This window comes from Gigantopelta aegis, chromosome 10 (assembly GCF_016097555.1).
Source record: "Gigantopelta aegis isolate Gae_Host chromosome 10, Gae_host_genome, whole genome shotgun sequence".
NCBI lineage: Eukaryota > Metazoa > Mollusca > Gastropoda > Neomphalida > Peltospiridae > Gigantopelta > Gigantopelta aegis.
The window spans coordinates 31,009,464-31,030,731 of record NC_054708.1 but is presented as its reverse complement, the minus strand read 5'-3'; the positions used below and the strand labels follow the sequence as shown (position 1 = coordinate 31,030,731).

Sequence of the window (21,268 nt, the reverse complement as noted above, 5' to 3'; positions counted from 1 at the left end):
ACATTCTTTCAAGGAGTGTTTTATAGGGTGTCCATTCCTTATGAAATGCTTCATAGTTGCAATTTTTGTAATAAATATATTTTTCTATTTCAAAATTATTTTGTAGAATATACTGTAAATATAATATTTTATGCAAGAAAATAATATTTATTTTATTGCTTTTCGATAACACGTTTACTTTATTGTTTGACTTTAGGTGCATGGCTACTGAGTACTCCACAGGCGCCATTGAATTACCTATGAATTATGTTATTGACAGTTGAAGCCGCCAAGTAAAACTTGTCTGATTGGATAAAAAACTATATTTGTCGCTCATGTTGTGTGAAAAAATAGAAACAATTACAAAAAAACCCTAAATTAATCTATTGTGCATGTGCGGTTAGGATACAGGAAGGAAGGAAATGTTTTATTTAACGACGCACTCAGCACATTTTATTTGTGGTTATATGGCGTCAGACCACACAGATATTGAGAGACGAAACTCGCTGTCGCCACTTCATGGGCTACTCTTTTCAATTAGCAGCAAGGGATCTTTATATGCACCATCCCACAGACAGGGCAGTACATACCACGGCCTGTGATATACCAGTTGTGGTGCACTGGCTGGAACGAGAAATAGCCCAATGGGCCCACCAACGGGGTTCGATCCCACACCGACCACGCATCGAGCGAGCACCTTACCAGTGGGCTACATCCCAACCCGTTTAGGATACAGAGACTGAAATGAGTGGTTTCTAAAACAATCACTTGGTTAGGATCATACAGCTTTAGAAAATAATACACTTACTTTTTGTAGCATCTATCTGGTACTGGTGGACAGAAGTCTTCATCCTGTTCACCACCACACGCACCTTCCACACCACAGTGATCTCCCTTGTCCACAACCGGTTTATCGACAACGCGTAAAGCACTCCCACTCCTTGGTTTAGTCACTACTGCATAATCATCTTCAACTTCAGCTGTAAAGTAAAATGCAATAAATAAATAAAATAAACAAACAATTTAAAACCAAAAATTAAAGGAACCTTGACACAAAACATTAATTACAATTGCATTTAATATAAAAATATTGTAAAATCACTTCAATTTGAAATATGTTCAAATGATGTTGAAAAATAACAAGTGGTGATTTTAAATTACTTGAAGGTATTTAGAATTGTGTTAGTAATATTGCCTAAAATAAAACACAAAGTCCATGTAAAAATGCTTCACATAAAACATTTAACAAATTGGAATATTTAAGCTGACTATATATACAAATATAGTTGAGCACTAATTAAATGAATTCATATTTAAAACATAGATAAGAGAGGGTGGACGGAGACAGGAAGAGAGAGAGAGAGAGAGAGAGAGAGAGAGAGAGAGAGAGAGAGAGAGAGAGAGAGAGAGAGAGAGAGAGAGAGAGAGAGAAGAGGGGGGGGGGTGAGAGAAAGAAAGACAGAAATAAAGATAAATAGAGAAAGATATAGATAGAGAATGAATGAATAAATGAATGAATGAATGAATGAATGAATGTGTAACAACACCCCAGCACAAAGATAGGAAGGAAATGTTTTATTTAATGATGCACTCAACACATTTTATTTACGGTTATATGGCGTCGGACATATGGTTAAGGACCACACAAATATTGAAAGAGGAAACCTGCTGTCGCCACTTCATGAGCTACTCTTTTTGATTAGTAGCAAGGGATCTTTTATATGCACCATCCCACAGACAGGATAGCACATACCACGGCCTTTGATATACCGGTCGTGGTGCACTGGATGGAACGAGAAATAGCCCAATGGGCCCACCGATGGGGATCGATCCTAAACCGACCGTGCATCAAGTGAACGTTTTACCACTGGGCTACGTTCCGCCCCCACAAAGATAGAGATTGGCAATTGGGTGTCTATAAATACATCAATATAAGAAATAGACAGAGAGACAGGGAGACAGGGACAAACAACATACATTGAGCATTTCCCCAGACTCTCATCATATAAAATAAAAAAGAAGAAACAAGCCGTAGATATTACCTTTTTGATAAGCTGGATCTGTCATGTTTTCACCACAGTTATAGACTACTGACCTCCTGCTGGCCACCGGAGGAGCCACGGAATCGTCTTGCACTGTTTTGGGGATTACACCAGGTTTTACCATCGTAGTGTCTCCATCACAGTAGTCACTGATATTCTCATATATATCACTTGTCTGTGAACCATTATAAGACTGAACACCCCTAGTACGGTTCCAGTCCTCTGTATGGTTGTTGTTACCAGACAGGTGATCAGGAATTACGTCTTCACAAGTTGCATACAGAGAAACACGGGGTGGAGTACCATTCTGTACACCTCCTCCAGTCACAGGTGCATTGGAATTCTCCACCTCTGAATACGGATCTTCCATGGTTTTCATGCTTTCTTCGGAATCAACAGAACTCTGTGACGTTTTAAATATAGTTCTGATCTTTTTCACAGGTTTTTTGACTGCCGTAACAGAATGTGCGGCAGAATGAGGTTCTTTCAAAGTGACAGTCTGTTCTATTGTCCTCGAATCTACATCAATATAGATGGAACAATTAGAGTTTTCTACAGCTGCAGAACAAGCGGTGTCCGAATCTTCTGACTTTCTTTCGACCTGGTCACATGCTGTAGGATCTCTTTCACCCTCAGAGTCGCTGGCCCTTCTAATGTTCACATAATCATCTTCTAGCCCAGTAGATTCTCGGCCTCTGTTATCATCATCAGTAGTGCTGTATTCACTCTGTACACTTACTGCATCTGTATCATGACCGATTAGTTCATTTTTCAAATCAAAGAGAAGTTGGGATATTTGTCCAGCACAATTGGATCTCTCCAAGTCTTGATAGTGCGATGGAGTGGACGGACAGCTCAGACTCTGAGTTCTCTTTTGTGCAGGATGACACTGACTCCCTTTGGCACTGTTCCTAGAAAATCCCAGATTTGAGGAAATGCATGGATAGCTGAAGCTCTGAATCCTTTTTCTGGCAGAAGAGAAATCATTTTCTCCAACATCAGCATGAAAAGGATCTGCTTTCAAATGGTGTGTGCGATTTCCTTCTTTGATCACCTGCTCATTGTCTTCACCATGCTCCACAAGTCTTGACACATCCTGCTTTGTTGTCGCAGGATAACAATCAGCAACTTCTGAAAAATCACTTCCTTTTGTGAATGTTAATCCGTCATTCATAAAACAATTTGCATAAAATACATCATCATCGACATTATCTAATGGTAAAGGATCTCTACCAACTACATTTGGCTTCATATTAACTGTTGGACTACTTTGCTCATGACTGATGACAAACGTTTTTGATGACAGACCTGATGTATCCAGCTCAGACATTTCTTGACTAGTATTACCCAACTCTGTGTATAAGCTGCTTTGGTTAGTTTCAGACCCACAGTTGGAAGCATTACTCCAGCCATGTGTAGTATTAACATACATAGCATCATCATAACCATCACCATCATCATCATCATGACCATTAATGTACTGTCTACCAGTTCTGTGTAGTAAAGATGATGACAACTGTAGTGCTACTGATCCACCTTCAAGAACATGATCAACATGATGATGATGATCTTCATCATAAGCTGACGGCATTTCCATCCTGTGGTTCTTCAGTGGACAGGCATCAACTGGTAGTGTCCTCTGACCAGACCTGACAGCTTCAGTCACTTTAGATCTTCCACCAGATTCACTATGACCACCAGCACATTTTAAATGAGGTCGTCCAGACCAACCCGACGAAGAACCATCACTTTCAGATGGGTCATTCACAGAATATGGAAGATCTCCAGCTGCAGAACGTACACACACTGTGGGATCTGCAAGTTTTGAAGACGTTAAAACGACATTACTACAAGATTCTGGTTCTGAACCAACACCCTGATGAACCAATGAAGGGACTTTCCTTTCAATATCTAACTGTGAGGAAACTGACATAGGCTTACCATGCAGCATGCGTTGGTCGGAATTACATAATGAAGTATTAAATGTAGGTTTGCATGCATTACCAAAAGCCTTAGACTTTGGTATAACATTAATGTATGTATGTGTTTTTTGCCGAGGTAGTGTGTCCTGTAAATATAATCTATCATTATTTGATGAAAGAACACATCCATTACCATTTGGAAGAATACTTTCATTGCCCTGTGGAAGTACACTTATGTTTCCATTTGGAAGCACGCTTCCATCACCCTCTGAAAGAATGCTTCCATTGCCATTGGGAACAGTACTGACTGATCTAAGTTCATCAAATGACTTGTTAAGACTCTTTGATTCTGAACGGACAAATGTATCATCGAAAAGCAGATTTGGCATTGAAACCGGTCTCTGCATCAGATCCCCCTTCATTGGAGGCTCCTGTAACATTGGGTTATATTTTCCTTTCTTTTTCTTCAAGAACCTTTTCAGCCTGCTTTTCTTAGGTTTCATGGAAGCATCGAAGAATTCAGCTTGCATGAAAAATTCAATATCTCTATCATCACTGGAATACCAACATTTTGAGACAGTGTTGACCGTACTCGGACTTTTATCAATCTCATTAGAAAGAGAACCTAACAATTCCTTACCGGAAGATTTCTGACTGGCTCCTTTATCCGTCTGACTAGATCCAAATGAAATCTGATTGGTCAATCTTTCACCATGAGCATTGGTATTGCCTTTCTTCGGAACCATGGCAGTCTGACATTTTGTATTATAATTTCTGGAATTATCACATTTGGATTCTGATAAACACTCCAACGCACCAGGAACACTTTCTGTGGAGTGAGCTATGAAAACAGACCTATTATTTTGATTCTCGTCTAAAATTCTATTATCGAAAGATGTGGACTCGGCACTACCGAACAGTGGAGTGCTTTGAGGTCGCTTCACAATATAGTGTTTCTTTTTCTGCCTAGTGTTTTCTGCCGTGGCATGTCCTCTTTGAAGTGGTCCCGGGGTGATGCCACATCTTGGATCAGTGTCGTCCGTATCATCACAGTCATCACTGAGGTGATACGATCTCGGGGTGCTAAAAGCATATCCTGTGGCTTGTCTATGTCCAGGCAAGAAAAATATCTCTTCGAGTTCCCTAAAACAATAATTGCACATCAGTGGTAATGTGTTCTGTTAAAAAGAGTCAGATGGTCCTGGCTTCATGTTTCAAATGATAGTATAGAAACAAAGCACTTTCTGGCTGGCAGTTTATGTATTAGCCAGAGTATATAATAAAAAAAAAAAAAAAAAATATATATATATAGATATATAGATATACATAGACATATACATATACATATACATATACATATACATATACACATATATAGACATATATATACATAGATATACATAGATATATATATATATATATATATATTGATGGAAAGAAATAAGAGAACACATTTAAATAATAACAGAAAATATTAACTGCAGTCAAAACCCTCTTCGACAGTATCGAGAAGTTGACTGTTTTACTGGCAGTCAACCCCACACAACTAATATTCAGACCCATATGACATCTTTCTATTATTTTATACACTCTCGTAGTGAATTACATTTGGTCTGTTTCCTTATTTCTTTCCACCAGGATAATTTAATAAAAAAAATATATTAAAAAAACAACAACACCCAAATATCTTGGTACCCTTGTCCGTATCTCAGTTCTGACAAATATGAAGAGAACACCTTTTGCCTCTAGTAAGTCCAATCAATGTCCCTGGCGAATAACAAGCTCTGTAATCCCAGTAGTAAAACCAAACAGGCCACAAAACACGGAATAAAATTACTAACAGGAAATGATGTGCTGTAAATATTTTAATGCTTTAATTTCAATGGTCTGCGTTTTTGTAAATATTAAATGACAGAAATGTCACAGAGTGTTTACAAATAAATAGATTATGTTGTAAAGTTCCAAAGTAAATATTATGTATAGTGCCAAAAACAGAACAATTATGACTGGACATAAGCGACATAGAGGCATAAATCATCTAGTACTCCGATGATTAAACGCATTGTGTTCATAAACATGTGTACACAATGGTTGTTTGATGTACCATTTTAACAAAAAGTACTATGACCTGAACCACTATCAAATTACGAAAATATATTACATACCGTAAATCCTTGAATATAAGCATATATATATAGTCCATCCCACAGGGAACGCCTTTTTTCATACTATAGAATTTACTACAAGTTATTTATTTCTGAGCCGATTGCTTTCTAAATTGCACACAAAAATAGCAATTTTTTGTTATTTCCAAAACACTTTTACTTTTCTTCTTACGTTAAACCAAACTGAAATTATTTACAAAAAACATGTTAGTAGGAGGGTGAGACAGACTATAGGATTATATTTCTTAAGTAATGCTCCGAGACCCGATCTTTATTTCAAGGCAGGCTTCTAATTTTTTTTCAGTCCATATTTTCAAACATAGCCTTACTGTAAGATCATCTTCTAATATATGCTTCAATTTTTTTTTGGTACCTGTGGATTCCTCACGGAGAACTGAAAAAATCCTTGTTCTTTCCTGGTGTTCTCACCATGTAACCAAAGTGACAAGTATAACATGGTCATTAACCTCACAAAGGTAAATCAGCATATAAATAGGCCTTTATGTAAGGCAGGCATCTATTTGCTTCGACATGCTCCGATACACAGCTTCTAATCGAGGCAGCCTCCATTCAAGGATTTATGGTATTTTACATTATGTACTCAAGGGTGCACAAATGTGAAACTGTGATGGTTGCCCGGTGGGCAACCAGTAGCTGAAGTTTGGTTGCCCAACATCATCTCTTGATTGCCCACATATTTCATAAAAGTTTTATAAATGTAAACACAAGTCGTCAGTATTGGGATGCATCAACAAGGTTTTTAGGGTGAATAGGAAATATTTTGTAGCAAGATATTTATATCATCTGTCAGTCAAGTTGTCAATGCCGATATTTTTTAATTGCCCGTAACTGTCCGAGTTTTGTTTTTCATTTTATTTGTTTTATGATTTTCTTAGTTGCCCGTCGGGCAACTGTTAGACAAAGAATGGTTGCCTGCAACATATTTTGGTTGTCCCGGATGCACAGACAACCGATTTGTGCACCCCTGACTGTACATACATGTATGTATATACTATTTAAGAGAACTTTCTTTTCATTTATAAATTAAAAAATTCTAAAAGACTTACTTTTCAGAAGAATGTCCACTGTCTTCCACAGATACATGTTTTGACGCTGCACTCTGAACCCTCCATTTCATTGCAATTCTTCTAGGGGTACCTCCTGATGTTGAGATGTTCGACCGAGGTGTGTAAATGCTGTAAAAAAAGAAAACCCAAAAATCCAGATCACCACATTGCAAGAATTAATCTGTTATATGCATGTTTGATATTCATGGTTCAGGGCCTATATTTTCAAAGTTATCTTAGCGCTACAAAATCGTAAAACCATCATAGGTTGTGATGTCACTATAGCACACACTATAGTTTACGACAGTTTTATGATTCCGTAGACTAAGATTGCTTCGAAAATATGGGCCCAGTATCTTAAGTCTGTAATTGTGTTATTTTTCCATTATGACGCACGTGAGTAGCTAAAAGCAAATTACAAAGATGACCTGAAAATTAATTAGATAAACACTTAATCCAAAATCTCTAATCTTTTTATAAACTAGTTAAAAAATTGGGTTTTAGCCAAGCTTTTACAACTGTGAGTTTCCCGCTTCCCTCATATTCTTAAAAGTGTCTCTAATATTCAGACAAATTTAAACATCAAATTTTATCTCCTTTTAATTTTTTTGCGTAGATGACTTTAGGACAAAGTCTATCGTGTTGAAAAGTTTTACTAAATGTCACATAATATATATATATATATATATATATATATATATATATATATATAACCGATACCTTCTAGGTGTGTTGGAGCAGATGTCTGAGTCTGTAAACATGGACGACACACTGCGAATGGACAAATCATCTCGGACCGTGCTGCCTTGGAAAGACGACAGACTGCTGCTGGAGAGATCAGTGAACTCTCTATCTGCGTGGTATCTGGAAGTCGTGTCATCACTGGCAGAAATCTCTCCTAATCTTTGCGTGTGTACCTGTCGGCCATTCATCTCGGAAAAACATCTTCCACGTGATCCATCGCCATTACAGTCTGCGGAAATTTAGATCATTCATACCTCAGCCGTAATTATATACGTGTAATTGATAACAATAAAAATTGAGTTAAAAATAAAATATTTTTTCTTGGTCTCTTTCACAAGCCTTATCAGTTATACAGGGTAAAATGGGTATGGTGCCATACCACAATTGTTTTTTTTTAAAGTTAACGTTTTGACAAAATTAATTACTCTTATCATTACTATATATATATGATTTTCTCAACCCTTGCCCTAAACTTTACTCATTTTCTTTCTGGGGGAGGTCCCCCATTCCTCATTTTGACTGTGGTTGCATTCAATTCCATAGTGCCATACACAAAAATTTCTTTCTGGCAGAAACACTGGTATACATGTAGTCCCTTCTGTTGGATGAAATTAACTGTCTTTTTCAGTTCTAGCTCCGTTATCATTAAAAAAAAAAAAAAATGAAATACAGGTCGCCAAGTTGGGGCTCCATTTGTTGAACAGTAATAAGTGGATACATGTAGTAGCTTAATTAGTGTATATGTATGCACCACACCAACATTCGCCATGCTGTTACGTTGTAAGCTTAATAATAATACAATCTGGTTTAGGAAATAAGGTCTTCATTGAAAAAGAAAAAGTTTCAAATCATTCTTCCATGATTGCAAATAAGCTGACCTCTGTACATATAGCAGTTAAATAATCCAGTACTTTGAAGTTAATTGTTATTTCTGTTTTATAAATGATGTGCAGGTATTTTAGCGAGGGGGGGGAGGGGTGGGTGGGGGGGAGGGGTGGGTGGGTGGGTGGTGACCAAGTTTATAGAGGGGTTGAGTCCTGATCTCCCGGAATATATACTGAGAACAAAACAATTTGATTGAGCAGGGAGGGATTTGACCCCAAAACCCTTTCCCTGCACATGCACTTGTGATAAGAACTGTGCAATTGGTATACTACCACTTAAATAACAGCAAAATGAGATGGTGCTCTCAAAATTTCTGAGGTACGTAAATCTATATTTTTGCTTGGTCATTGCCAACCTACTATATTTCCCTGGGCACAATATTTCACAAGAACCATTGTTCTGTTCATGTGTCAGTTACGCAACTTTAAAATCACAAGAACCGCCAATCGGTTATGTGATGAACAATTACATTCTAAAATTAAAAGTACCATATACAAAATGTATTGGTAATGATCGAAAGTGAAAATCAGTTTATATTTTTGAACCACCAATGTAGCACAGAACCATAGTTCAAGTGTTTTACTACTTTTAGGATTAGGTAGGCCTAACTCATCGGTTACGAGAACTATATTCACGTAACCAAACAATCGGTAACCTAAGTAAAACTCACATGGACTGACTTCCGGTTACCTAAGATTTTGAAATATTATCCCCTGATTTCCTAAAATCTACAGTCATGTACATGTAGTTCTTTCCATGTCATATTTTTCACAGATATTATTCTGATACCGAAATTACTTGAAATGCATCAACTTGTGAATGGTGGAATGGCTGAAGTTGATGGGTTAATTACAATCTGATTTATCCCCATCACTAGAAGTAACTTATTATCCATTTCAGCATTAGCTTCCAAGTAATGGTGTACATGTACATGCCATACATGTGCTACATGTATATGAAGAGTTTAGGCGCAAAACGCGATATATCCATTTTTTATTTTAAGTAAAATAGATTTTTTTTAATTGGCGTATATCGCGTTTTGATTAAAATAACCAGGATTTACCCAATACAATTTCCTAAGGATCAATCGCGTTTTGCAGCAAATCAGAGGGCCTATGATTAGCCCTTGCTGACATACAATAATGGCTTTAACTAAAACCTAGAAAGAAAATGGTTTATATCGCGTTATGCGCCTGAACTCGTCATATGTACATAAACATATATGTATCTAGTTAAAGTTAGTTATGTTTTGTTTAACAACACCACTGCAGTACATTCATTTAATAATCATTTACTGATGGATGTCAAACATTTGGTAATTCTAACATATTTTCTTGGAAAGGAATATTAAACCCACTATATTTTTCTATTAGTAGCAAAGGATCTTTTATATGCACCATCTTACAGACAGGATAGCACATACCACAGCCTTTGATTTACCAGTCGTAGTGCACTGGCTGAGACAAGAAATAGCTCAATGGGGATCGATCCTAGACCGATTATGCATTATCGAGTGCTTAACAACTTGTGTATACATTCCATCCCATATGTATCTAGTACTACAGTACTTGCTGCTATATTGCATGTGTAACGACAGTTAGGTTTCAAATGTAATAAGATCCACGAGACATGACTTCCATTAAAAAGGATAACTTAGGAATACTTCAAAATTACATATCAGCACTTAAAATGTTAGCTGTACATACTGATACCTGGTTCACACTACTAGATTAGAAACCCCACAAAAAAAAAAAAAAAAAATATCCAATACCCTTCAATTAAAAAAAAGTCATGAAACAATGGGTTTAAAACTGGAGCTTAACTGGCAATTAATTAACAGACTTTGGATACATTATATATTGGGCTGGATACAGTACTAAGATATATATTAACCCATTAATCATTATAGATTTAAATCTAACGACTCGATCAACCACTGCAGCATAGAACCTGATTCTGGACAACCAAAATACCAATCAAAGAATTTACATGCGTATATATATATGACGAATAAATCTGAGGATCAGACGAACTTAAAAACACGTTTGTCCTATAAATCGATATATGTATTACAATAAGCAGCTTTCTTGGTGAACTCAAGAAAAAAGAAGAAAAGAACACAAAACACAAAGACATTGTGAAAACAATGGCACGATTTACACATGTATGGCTGCACTTGATGGTATTATAACCCAATCTGCGCAATAAACCTGTATATAAATGGTCTGCAAGCATGAACATGCATATTTATACGCAGCTAGCTATGAATCAATTATGACCAATTATCCAGACAAAATGTTTACAGTATTGATATACATGATGTAGATCTACATGCACCTATATACGTACATTCATATGTATATATTTATGTATTGATTAATAGTAATTTTACACCATGTTCGTCAGGGTTTCTTGCCAAATGGTAAAACTGATATGGCACCATACCCAAATGTTTTGGCAGATTTGACTTTTTTTTAAGTTAACCTCTCAACAAAATGTATTACTCTTATTATTACTGTATGATTTTCTTTACCCTAACGCTAAACTTAACTTTTAGTGCACATACATATGACAATGGAGGATTTAAATTTCAGTACAGGGTGAGCTATTGTGCACCATGCACAAAGCTTAATTCACCCACTCCATGGGTGTGATTATGGGTGTATACATAATCTCCCAAGTGCATGACTCAAAATGACAGGCACTACAGGTTCTCCACAAAGTACAGTCAAATAATCCCATATCAAAAGGGAAATTCTGTAAGTTCGTCATTCATCTCATTATCAAATTCTAGATAATATATTTGTGATATCAGAAAAAAAAGTCTTTGTCACATGTGAAATTATACATAAACAAGCACATTACACAAATTTTGTAAATTACGTCTCTTACTAATATATAATAATGAAACTGGTCTGGGTTTGTGTGAATATTTTCATTGTTAAAATACATGTACATGTATGTGCAACAAAGCATGGCTAGCTAGCTATAAACATTTGGCATTATAAACACCAATGATGCCTAATTCTCTTCATGTCTGGGTCTTTTCAAATTATACATACATGTACAAGTATATTACACAAATTTTGTAAATTACATCTCTTACTAATATATAATAATGAAACTGGTCTGGGTTTGTGTGAATATTTTCATTGTTAAAATACATGTACATGTATGAGCAACAAAGCATGGCTAGCTAGCTATAAACATTTGGCATTATAAACACCAATGATGCCTAATTCTCTTCATGTCTGGGTCTTTTCAATAAAACTTACTCTTAGTTTGTCACTAATCCTTGTACTTGACAATGGCCAAAGTAAACACATCTTCTACCTTTATATATAATCCTACAATTATTAAAATCTGTATTGGTATCTAGCCAATATATATTTTAACTAGATACATGTATGTCAAGTTAATACAGAAAACTAGCTTTCATAAACAGGTGGCTTTTAAATAAATGATATTAAAATACAAGCAGGATGCATGCAATTAGGAATTTTACAGTCTACACAATTATGACAACTTCATAACCAGTTTTGCCTTGGTGACCATCCAACTTGCATCCAATTAGTGCCAACATTTTTATTATTAAACTGAAGGCAACATATATATACACACACACATACAAACACAGACACAGACACACACACAGTCACAGCCACAAACACATACACACACAAAAACACACACACACACAAAAAACCCACATACACAGCCACACACAGTCACAGCCCCACACACACACACACACACACACACACACACAGACACACAAAGAAAAACACATACACAGCCACACACAAAGACACATACAGACACACAAAAACAGACACACACACAAACACACACACTAACAAGAAAAAGATCAATACAAACATTTAATATATACACTGGTACTTACCATTGTGCTGAATCCATTGGAAATCCACTGGTTCAACTTGCCATGTTGAAATTTTAACCTGATTATCTGGCATCTTTGGCAAATGAGAGATTCCATCAAACCTCGGAAGAGGACCATCAGAACCTTCCAGATCAGTCTTTGGAATCTGAACAGATAATTTTTCTAGCGAGACGGTCGACTGAATGGAGGTCGATTCCACATCAATGGCACTGTCACACGGCGAGTCGAGATGTGCCGACAAATTACTGCACGTGCATTTAGATACGCCACTGTCATAACCAGCAGACATGCATGAAACACAGAGTTCGGGAGAACAAATATTACTTTTACATTTCTGTTGCTCACACAAACTCTGACACATTTCTGTAAACGATTTATTAACCTTTGATTTATGAACCTGATCCTCATTTTCATCATCTTTAGGATCTGAACTGTAATCCTGTTCCAAGGAAGACATCTTGGAACTAATCCTAGTGTTGGATGATGATCCACTAGGTGGAGCTGTACTATGTTTACCATTACAGACCAGACTGTTTTCACCACAAGGATAAGCAGACATTTTCTCACCTAATCCATTTTCTGGAGAATCCACTGCTGAAGGTGATTGTTGATGTTTTCTTTGTGAAAAAAATGGTGGTTTTCTATACAGCAAACTGTTTAACATTTCAGCATTCTTCTGCAAGCGATCCTGAATCGAATGCCTTGGTGCAGCAGACTTTGGAAGATGATGGTACTTAAGACCATTGGCCTTCTGCAAGTCTGGATATTCATTTGCTGAAGACAAACATTCACCTCCGATAATAGGTTTAGTTCTATAATGAGGATCTCTTGAATTCGAACAAAGTGGGTCTAAGATTTTCTTGGCATTACCAGTAAAAACACTTTCAGTTTGATTTGGGTGTAAATTTGTTTTCTTAATTGTGTTACCAGAATAGGGAATATCTCTTTGGTTTGAAGCATCCAAGACAACGTCTGAATCATCCAAGTTATTCAACCGTGAGCAGTCTGCTGGTGTTCTGGGGGTCTGAGGATTTGATGCCACATCCACACGAGGATCCTCCTTCTCATCCTTGAAGTGGACATGCAACTCATGGTCTGACACAGTTTTTGATATGTTCAGTGCCTGCTGCCTGGCGTATCTCTGCTGACGCCGCCGATAGACTGTTGGGTAGCGTTGCTGGATGTCCTGTAGTAAGTCAGCTGACCTTGATGCTCCTGTTGCACTGACATCGTCTGCTGACATACTGATGTGACATCAGTCTGAAAATATTGATCAAATCGTGATGAACATTATATACCCGATATATTCCGCAGTGATGTAAATTATTCAAATAGCAAACATTTACAGCTAAAACCTTTCATCTCTCCCCTGATAATACCAATATATCATTTTACGTGATGAACTGCACGGAAGCCTGCTCTACAAAAGAGAAAGCATACCACAGTGACACATATACATGTATACTGATACATGTATATGCCATGGTGATGTAAATTATTCAACTAGCAAATATTAATATCAGTTACTGTAACATACCATATAAAACGTACATGTGTTGACAACCCATTTGTTTATCAAAAATAATGCATGGTGTTCTCACCAACGGGTGTGTAAGAAACACACACACATACAATACATGGATTTACCGAACAGCAACAAGAAATGCAAATCAAGGTTATGATTACATGTAGTTTGTAATTAGAATAGGTTTACTACTTGCAGGTATGATTACAATTCTGTGAAATGATCTATCTATCCACTTAAAATTTCCCTTCTCAAAAACAAAATATAATGTTACAGCTTAAAATTATGTTTGCAGGGTTAATTTTTTGGGTGTTCAGTATATATACCCCCACAGTGATATACATGTACAGTCAAACCTGTATATAATGGCCATTCAAGGGGCCTGGCAAACATGGCCATTAAGGACAGGTGGCTGTTATATACAGGTAAAGGAAAACACATATAAAATAATTTACTATAAAAAAACCCACTACTAAGCTGGTATGCATAAAGTATTAACAGTCGTCACAAACATATAAAATAGAGACACAAAAAACCTACATAAAAATGTTATTCAAAGAAAATGTTATACAAAACATAAATTGTACACACTTATTGAAAAAATAATTTATCTTTGACTGCTTTCCAATGCATTCTGATACCTATGAAATTAACGCATGACACACAAAAGGTTGCAGGTAAGAAATCATTATACATTAACAAAAGGGTTAGTTTGCCAATGTGTAATGGCTGAATAAACATCCTGGCATACTGTCGCCATTACTTGTCTGACTGGCAGCAATCACACACTTTGGAATACACTACCTGTCAGTGTTGATAGGTCGAATATATACGGTATGTAGGTTCCATGCAAGCATTATACTTTAACTAATAACAAGTCGCCTTGCAAATTAAATGACCAACCATATCATACAGATATAAGATGCAAATACGATTAATGATGCACTCGAACATGTATCTGTTTTGTTTCAATCTAAATAAACCAATAACTTTATATTGTGACTTGGACAGTTCAATGCATGTATATATCTTGTGACCGTTATGGCAAGTTCAACTGTTCATTTTGGAAAACAAACAGTGGTCATTGTAATTTTGTGGCTGTTATAGCAGGTTCAACCATCCATTTTGGTAAAACAAATAGTGGCTGCTGGCCACATTGAACAGGTGTCTGTTATATACAGGTAAAATAAAGAAGAAAATGCATTGGGTGGGATTTATAGTGGCTGTTAAGGGCAAGTGACTGTTATATACAAGGGGCCGTTAGACCAGTCTTGACTGTATATACAAATCTAACAAATAGTAATAACAAATTACTGTAATATTTGATTTCTGATAAAACCAATAATTTAATATTCAATTAATATTTTATAAGCTGCATATAAATGTATTCATAATATGGTGTTACACTTAAATAAGCGTGTTATTTTGATCCACTTAGATATAAAGCAAGCCATTCGGATCAACAGCTCTGTTTTAACATTGCTAAGTTTTTCATTGCCGTGTACGTGTATACTTTCACAGATAAATGCACAAACAGGTTACAATACACTTACGCCATTCTACCGACAAAGTAAAATCTAAGTTATGTCTAGAACATGAACATGCCTGCAGTTCCAAACTGCCTCAAACACTGTCACACATGTGATAAACACCATCAAAAGTGAAAACAAATCCAACACAGGAATGACCACTATATAATAAGGCCAACCTATGAAAAGATATGTTTCCTGTACCTAAATAACGCAGCCATGTAGCTTGTAAAAGCAAGGAGCTACCTTTTGATCAACTAAGTCAAATCAACCAATTAGCTCCATTTTCAATTTGGATATATAAATATTATGATTTTTATATTAGCCTGGCCAAAATTGCGCCAACTACATGTAAGTATAATTATATTAAATTTAATATCTGGTTTCTTTCTTATGGCACTTAGATAAATAATCTCTAAACTCTGTATCTCCATTTTAAAAAAACTTTCAGACTATCTCATTTAAATTCAAAATTGTCCCCATCATTACTTAAATTAATCCCCCTTCCCCCCTCCCGGAGTTGGTCACTAGTGATGTAATGCAGAGACCAAATCCGGGATGGGCATGCCTGAACCGTAAGTGGATAGGGGCATGTTAAAATTGTACCCGCACCCGCAAGGGACATAAACATGATACGAAATGGTAGCAAGTTTAATATCCTATTTATTACCCATGATCGATCTTAATTCATATCACTCAACTCGTTTGGTTTATGTTTCTATAGGGTTGACATCAAAGTGTTACATCTCACTTGGTGCTCTAGTGTGACGTATCACTTTGACATGAACCAAGATAGTTTTAACCATATGGGTAATAATTCCCGATAATATATGTCATTTCCCCAAGATGCATTACTTTGCCTGACATGTCATTCTTGTCCTGACATGCTACTCAAACACATTCATCCATCTATGTAAGTACCCAGTACATGTAATATGCAATTTTGGTCACAGAAGTACAATCATTACCAGAGCATTAATGGCCCATTTTCTTCTTTGAACCAATTAATAGTACTATATGCTATATGTACTTATAATCGAGATTGTATGAAAATACTGCATCCGAAAGTAAATGGTTTTTTTAATGACGCACTCAACACATTTTATTTATGGTTATATAGCGTCAAACATATGGTTAAGGACCACGCAGATAATGAGAGAGGAAACCCGCTGTCGCCACTTCATGGGCTACTCTTTTCGATTAGCAGCAAGGGATCTTTTATATGCACCATCCCACAGACAGGGTAGTACATACTACGGCCTTTGATATACCAGTTGTGGTGCACTTGCTGGAACAAGAAATAGCCCAATGGGCCCAATGACGGAGATTGATCCCAGACCAACTGCGGCCAACAAGCGAGCGCTATACCACTGGGCTACGTCCCGCCCCCGAACTTAATGACGGCCGTCATTGTGATGTAAACTGCTGAAGATCATAAGTGTCACCGATGACACTCTTGTGCCATGGAATAAAAATGACTGCCATCGCAGTAAAGCTCCCCAATGATGTATACACATATTTCAAATGTACAAATGTTTCTCGCAGACAATCAGGTATACATTAAATACCACTGTAATTGAGGAGCTTTACTGATGACACTTTTATGCCATGGGTGATGCTCCAGACCTATATGGCAATTTATATCTCAACAGAGGCAACTGCCGTTGGTACCATCGTTACGTTTTAGCTCTGCAGTGTAACAAATGACCATATACTAACACATTGTTCTGTGTTCCAGTGAAACATTTTTAAAAAGGTTATAGCCTAACACTTAGTGACAGGTGTGATGATACACACATACATGTACCTTGTACGGATATTTCATTTCATCACGTTAACACAGGTATGTAGGTTATACTTTTTATTATGAAGTAACATGGAATATAGTTCAATGGTTCACAGCACGGCACATTTTTCTCTTTTCAAAATAGTCTTTTGGGGGAAGCATGACCAGATCTCCCCAAAAACAACTTAGTTTGCCACAGTCCAGATGCCCCCACCCCCTCACCTCAATTCCATACACACACACTTGCAACTGTGTTACTGTTAGAAACGGGAAGGGAAAGGAATGTTTGTTTAAACTATTATTATTTAGTATCTAACATATATTGTATTTTACATATATGGGACAGGAAAATGTTCATTAAGAGCACTTGATCCTGTTACCCATATTGTATCTCAATCAAGAGACTTTTCTACCACTGACCTAACAGCGTAGGTGTATATCCTGCTCATAAATGGGCTAGTGTGTACACCTTTTAAAGGGACATTCTTGAGTTTGCTGCATTGTAAGATGTTTCCAACTAATAAAATATTTCTATGATTAAACTTACATATTAAATATATTTTCTGGTTTAGAATATCAGTGTCTGTATATTTAATGTGTTTCTGTCTTAATATTTGTAAAAAGCACAAACAGGATTTTGCCTTCAAATAATTGTGTACGAACGAAAAAAACATTTTAGGAAATAAAATGAAATTTAACCTAGTACAAATATTCGAACAATCAGAAACATGTTTAATATACAGCCACTAATATTTTATGCAGAAAAATATATTTGAAATGTAATTACAATTGTTAAACAGTCTCTGTTAGTCAATAACATCTTAAAAACTGCAGCAAACTCAGGAATGTCCCTTTAACAAAACATATTCCCTTTTTCTAAAAATGTGTGAATTGTCGAAAAGCATTACAAATTGTAGGCCTACTTACCTGACATCAATAAATGTAAAACAAACTTGCTAGCTAGTAACTAATTATAGTAGCTGAATGAGGTATATAAACTACACCACTATAGCAAATGTTTTCTTTTTCTACTTGAACCTCTTAAATATAATGTGAAACATAAGCTCTTCAGATTTTAATAATTTCTATAATACTGTAGTGTTGTGATATCAAATTGTCTAAACTGAATACCTTCCAGATGTAAGAAAACACCATTAATAATAGTTTTCTTTTTCTACTTTTCAAGTATAATATGAAACAGAAGGCTGTAAACATCATCCATTTCAGTAATAGCAGTACTATATACAGTATACATATAGTCTAATGAAAATATCTAAAAATACTTTCAAGATACAAGTAAACTTTATATCACTAGCAATCTATAGTTTTCTTTTTCTACTTTTCAAGATATATAATAATATGAAACAGAAGCTCAATTAACACACAGTCTTCTTAATAATTTCTGTAATACTGTACTTAGTTTCATTAATTTATCTAAAAATACCTTCAAAGTAGATGTCTTGTACAGATATAAAAATAACACAAACAAAAGTTTTCATTTTCTACTTTTCAAGCAAAATATGAAACAGCTCTATAAACATAATCCTCTTAATCATTTCTGTAATACATTGCAAAGTCTCATGAAAGTGTCTAAAAATACCTTCCAGATACATGTACATGTACTTGCCTAAGGGTGAACAGAACCCAGGATAACAATCCACCAATACAGGTAATCTGTCAATTCATTTCTTACAAAGGCCCAGGAGATTGGTGTGGAATAGATACACGTACAGGTGTAATTACTGTGTTTACTTTTAGAACACTGGTTTGAGCCACTGGCTGAGACTTGGAGATCTATAGTCATTTCCGGACAAAAACGGTCCATGCTGTAACCGACGATTAAATCACAGCAGGCATCAGGAAACTAATTTATTTGAAGTATAGTTACACATATAGGGCCTATTTATGTGGTTAAATTACATGTATGAAGTAGGCAAATTTAATAATGAAAAATTTCTAAAATTAGCTGAGAATATTTTAACGTAATATAATAGACATTCTAAAAGGATTACCTAGTAAATTTTATAAACACAAAATGTATACGGTAGATATACATCAAATTATCATTGCTTTAAAAAAAAGTATCTTAACACACACACACACATATATATACATTTAGATGTAGAATATAAAAGTAAACTTAGCATACCACTTACTCTTTATTTTATTATTTGTACATATTTAAAAGTTAAATGTATGCAGACAAAAGGAAAATTAGTTTTATGATACCTAAGTACATTTTTAAAGTACATAATTATATGGCTATTTTGCTGTTTAAGATATGGTCCATGTATACAGGTATTATAATTTAAACACTTGAAAGAAAAAGCACTACCAAAACATAAGGTATCTTTTATAGATGTATGTATGTACTTTTCCCATAGAGTACTGTATATACCATGACCTTTGATGTAGCAGTCATAGAGAAATGGTTGTAATAAATATTAATAAAAATAAATAAATAAATAAAGTTAAAAAAAAGTCTGATTAAATTGGTTGATGACACCACTAGAACACTGATTTAACAATCAATGCCTATTTGATATCAAACATTTGGTAATTTTGACATATAGTCTTACAGAGGAAACCCACTATATTTTTCCATTACCGGTAGTAGTAAGGCAGGATCTCTTATATGCATAAAATAAATAAATATATACGGTAGATTCTGAAATTAATGCGAGTTTGTGTTATTCGCATTAATAATATATTACACATTTATTTCTGTTATGTGTCCCACATTAGTAAAACATAACCACCCCACCCCCCCCCCCCCCCCAAAAAAAAAAAAAAAAAAAAAAAAAAATATATATATATATATATATAATATATATATAAAACAGAACTGGAAATAAATAAAGAATCAAACAAACAAAAGAAAATAAATTAAATAAATACATGTAAATAAAAAACTAATTTTAACCTTCGTAAATACCAGATATTTAAAATGAAGTTGTATGTGACTGATATAAGTGATAGCGAAAAGTAAATAAAGAAAGAAAGAATTATAATAAAATAAAATAATAAGGTCACGGATATTTTTAAAACATTTATTTATCTATCTTATTTATTTATATATATATATAAATAAATAAGATAGATAAATAAATGTTTTAAAAATTTTTTATATATCAGATATTAATTATTTCAAGTGAAGTTGTATACATGTATGTATCCGATATAAATGATAGTGAAAAAAAAAAAAAAAAAAAAAAAAAATAAAGTAATAATTTGTGGATTTGTGGACATGTAACATTAATTATAAGTTGTATGACTGTCTTTTTTTAATGAAATGATAAGGGGAAAATAGAGCTGTGATAAAGGTCTATATGAGGTAGGGTTTCTTTAGGTTTTTTAGGTGGATAGCTAGGCATAATTTTAAATACTGATACACGTGGAGAATTGGACATCACTGGAAATCCACATGAATATTTAAGTATAATTCTAATTGTTAAAAGTAGCAAACACATTCCACTTAAGTTAATTTTATTGTATGAATCTTTTAATTTTGTGTTTTAAAACCCTTGACAGGCAGCTCAAAAGACTTAATTCGTCTTAGTTAATGTTTCACTGCTTTTGGTCTTAAACCATTCCGATGTAAACTTTAGTAGACCATTTTTCGCAGCAATTTTACCATCTGATACGAAATATGTATGTTAGTCACCAGAGATTCACAGCTCCTATGAAGCTACTTAAGATGCTCATGACAACTGTCTATCA

The 21,268-nt window shown here is 35.2% G+C and overlaps 1 protein-coding gene across 2 annotated transcripts in view; it reads right to left on the bottom strand.

The window, feature by feature from the left end:
• LOC121384160 overlaps window positions 1-21,268 on the bottom strand; it is a 42,490-nt gene that overhangs the window by 15,321 nt on the left and 5,901 nt on the right. Inside the window, exons 2-7 of one of the 2 annotated variants that reach the window (XM_041514417.1) lie at window positions 12,709-13,968; window positions 7,896-8,148; window positions 7,176-7,304; window positions 4,584-5,086; window positions 2,022-3,152; window positions 788-959 (exon numbers count right to left, since the gene is read on the bottom strand). In XM_041514417.1, the coding sequence (XP_041370351.1) occupies window positions 788-959; window positions 2,022-3,152; window positions 4,584-5,086; window positions 7,176-7,304; window positions 7,896-8,148; window positions 12,709-13,951 (3,431 nt within the window). In that variant the 5' untranslated portion in view covers window positions 13,952-13,968. Of the gene's footprint in view, window positions 1-787; window positions 960-2,021; window positions 5,087-7,175; window positions 7,305-7,895; window positions 8,149-12,708; window positions 13,969-21,268 lie in introns of both variants that reach the window. The other variant, XM_041514416.1, reaches the window with a different exon arrangement.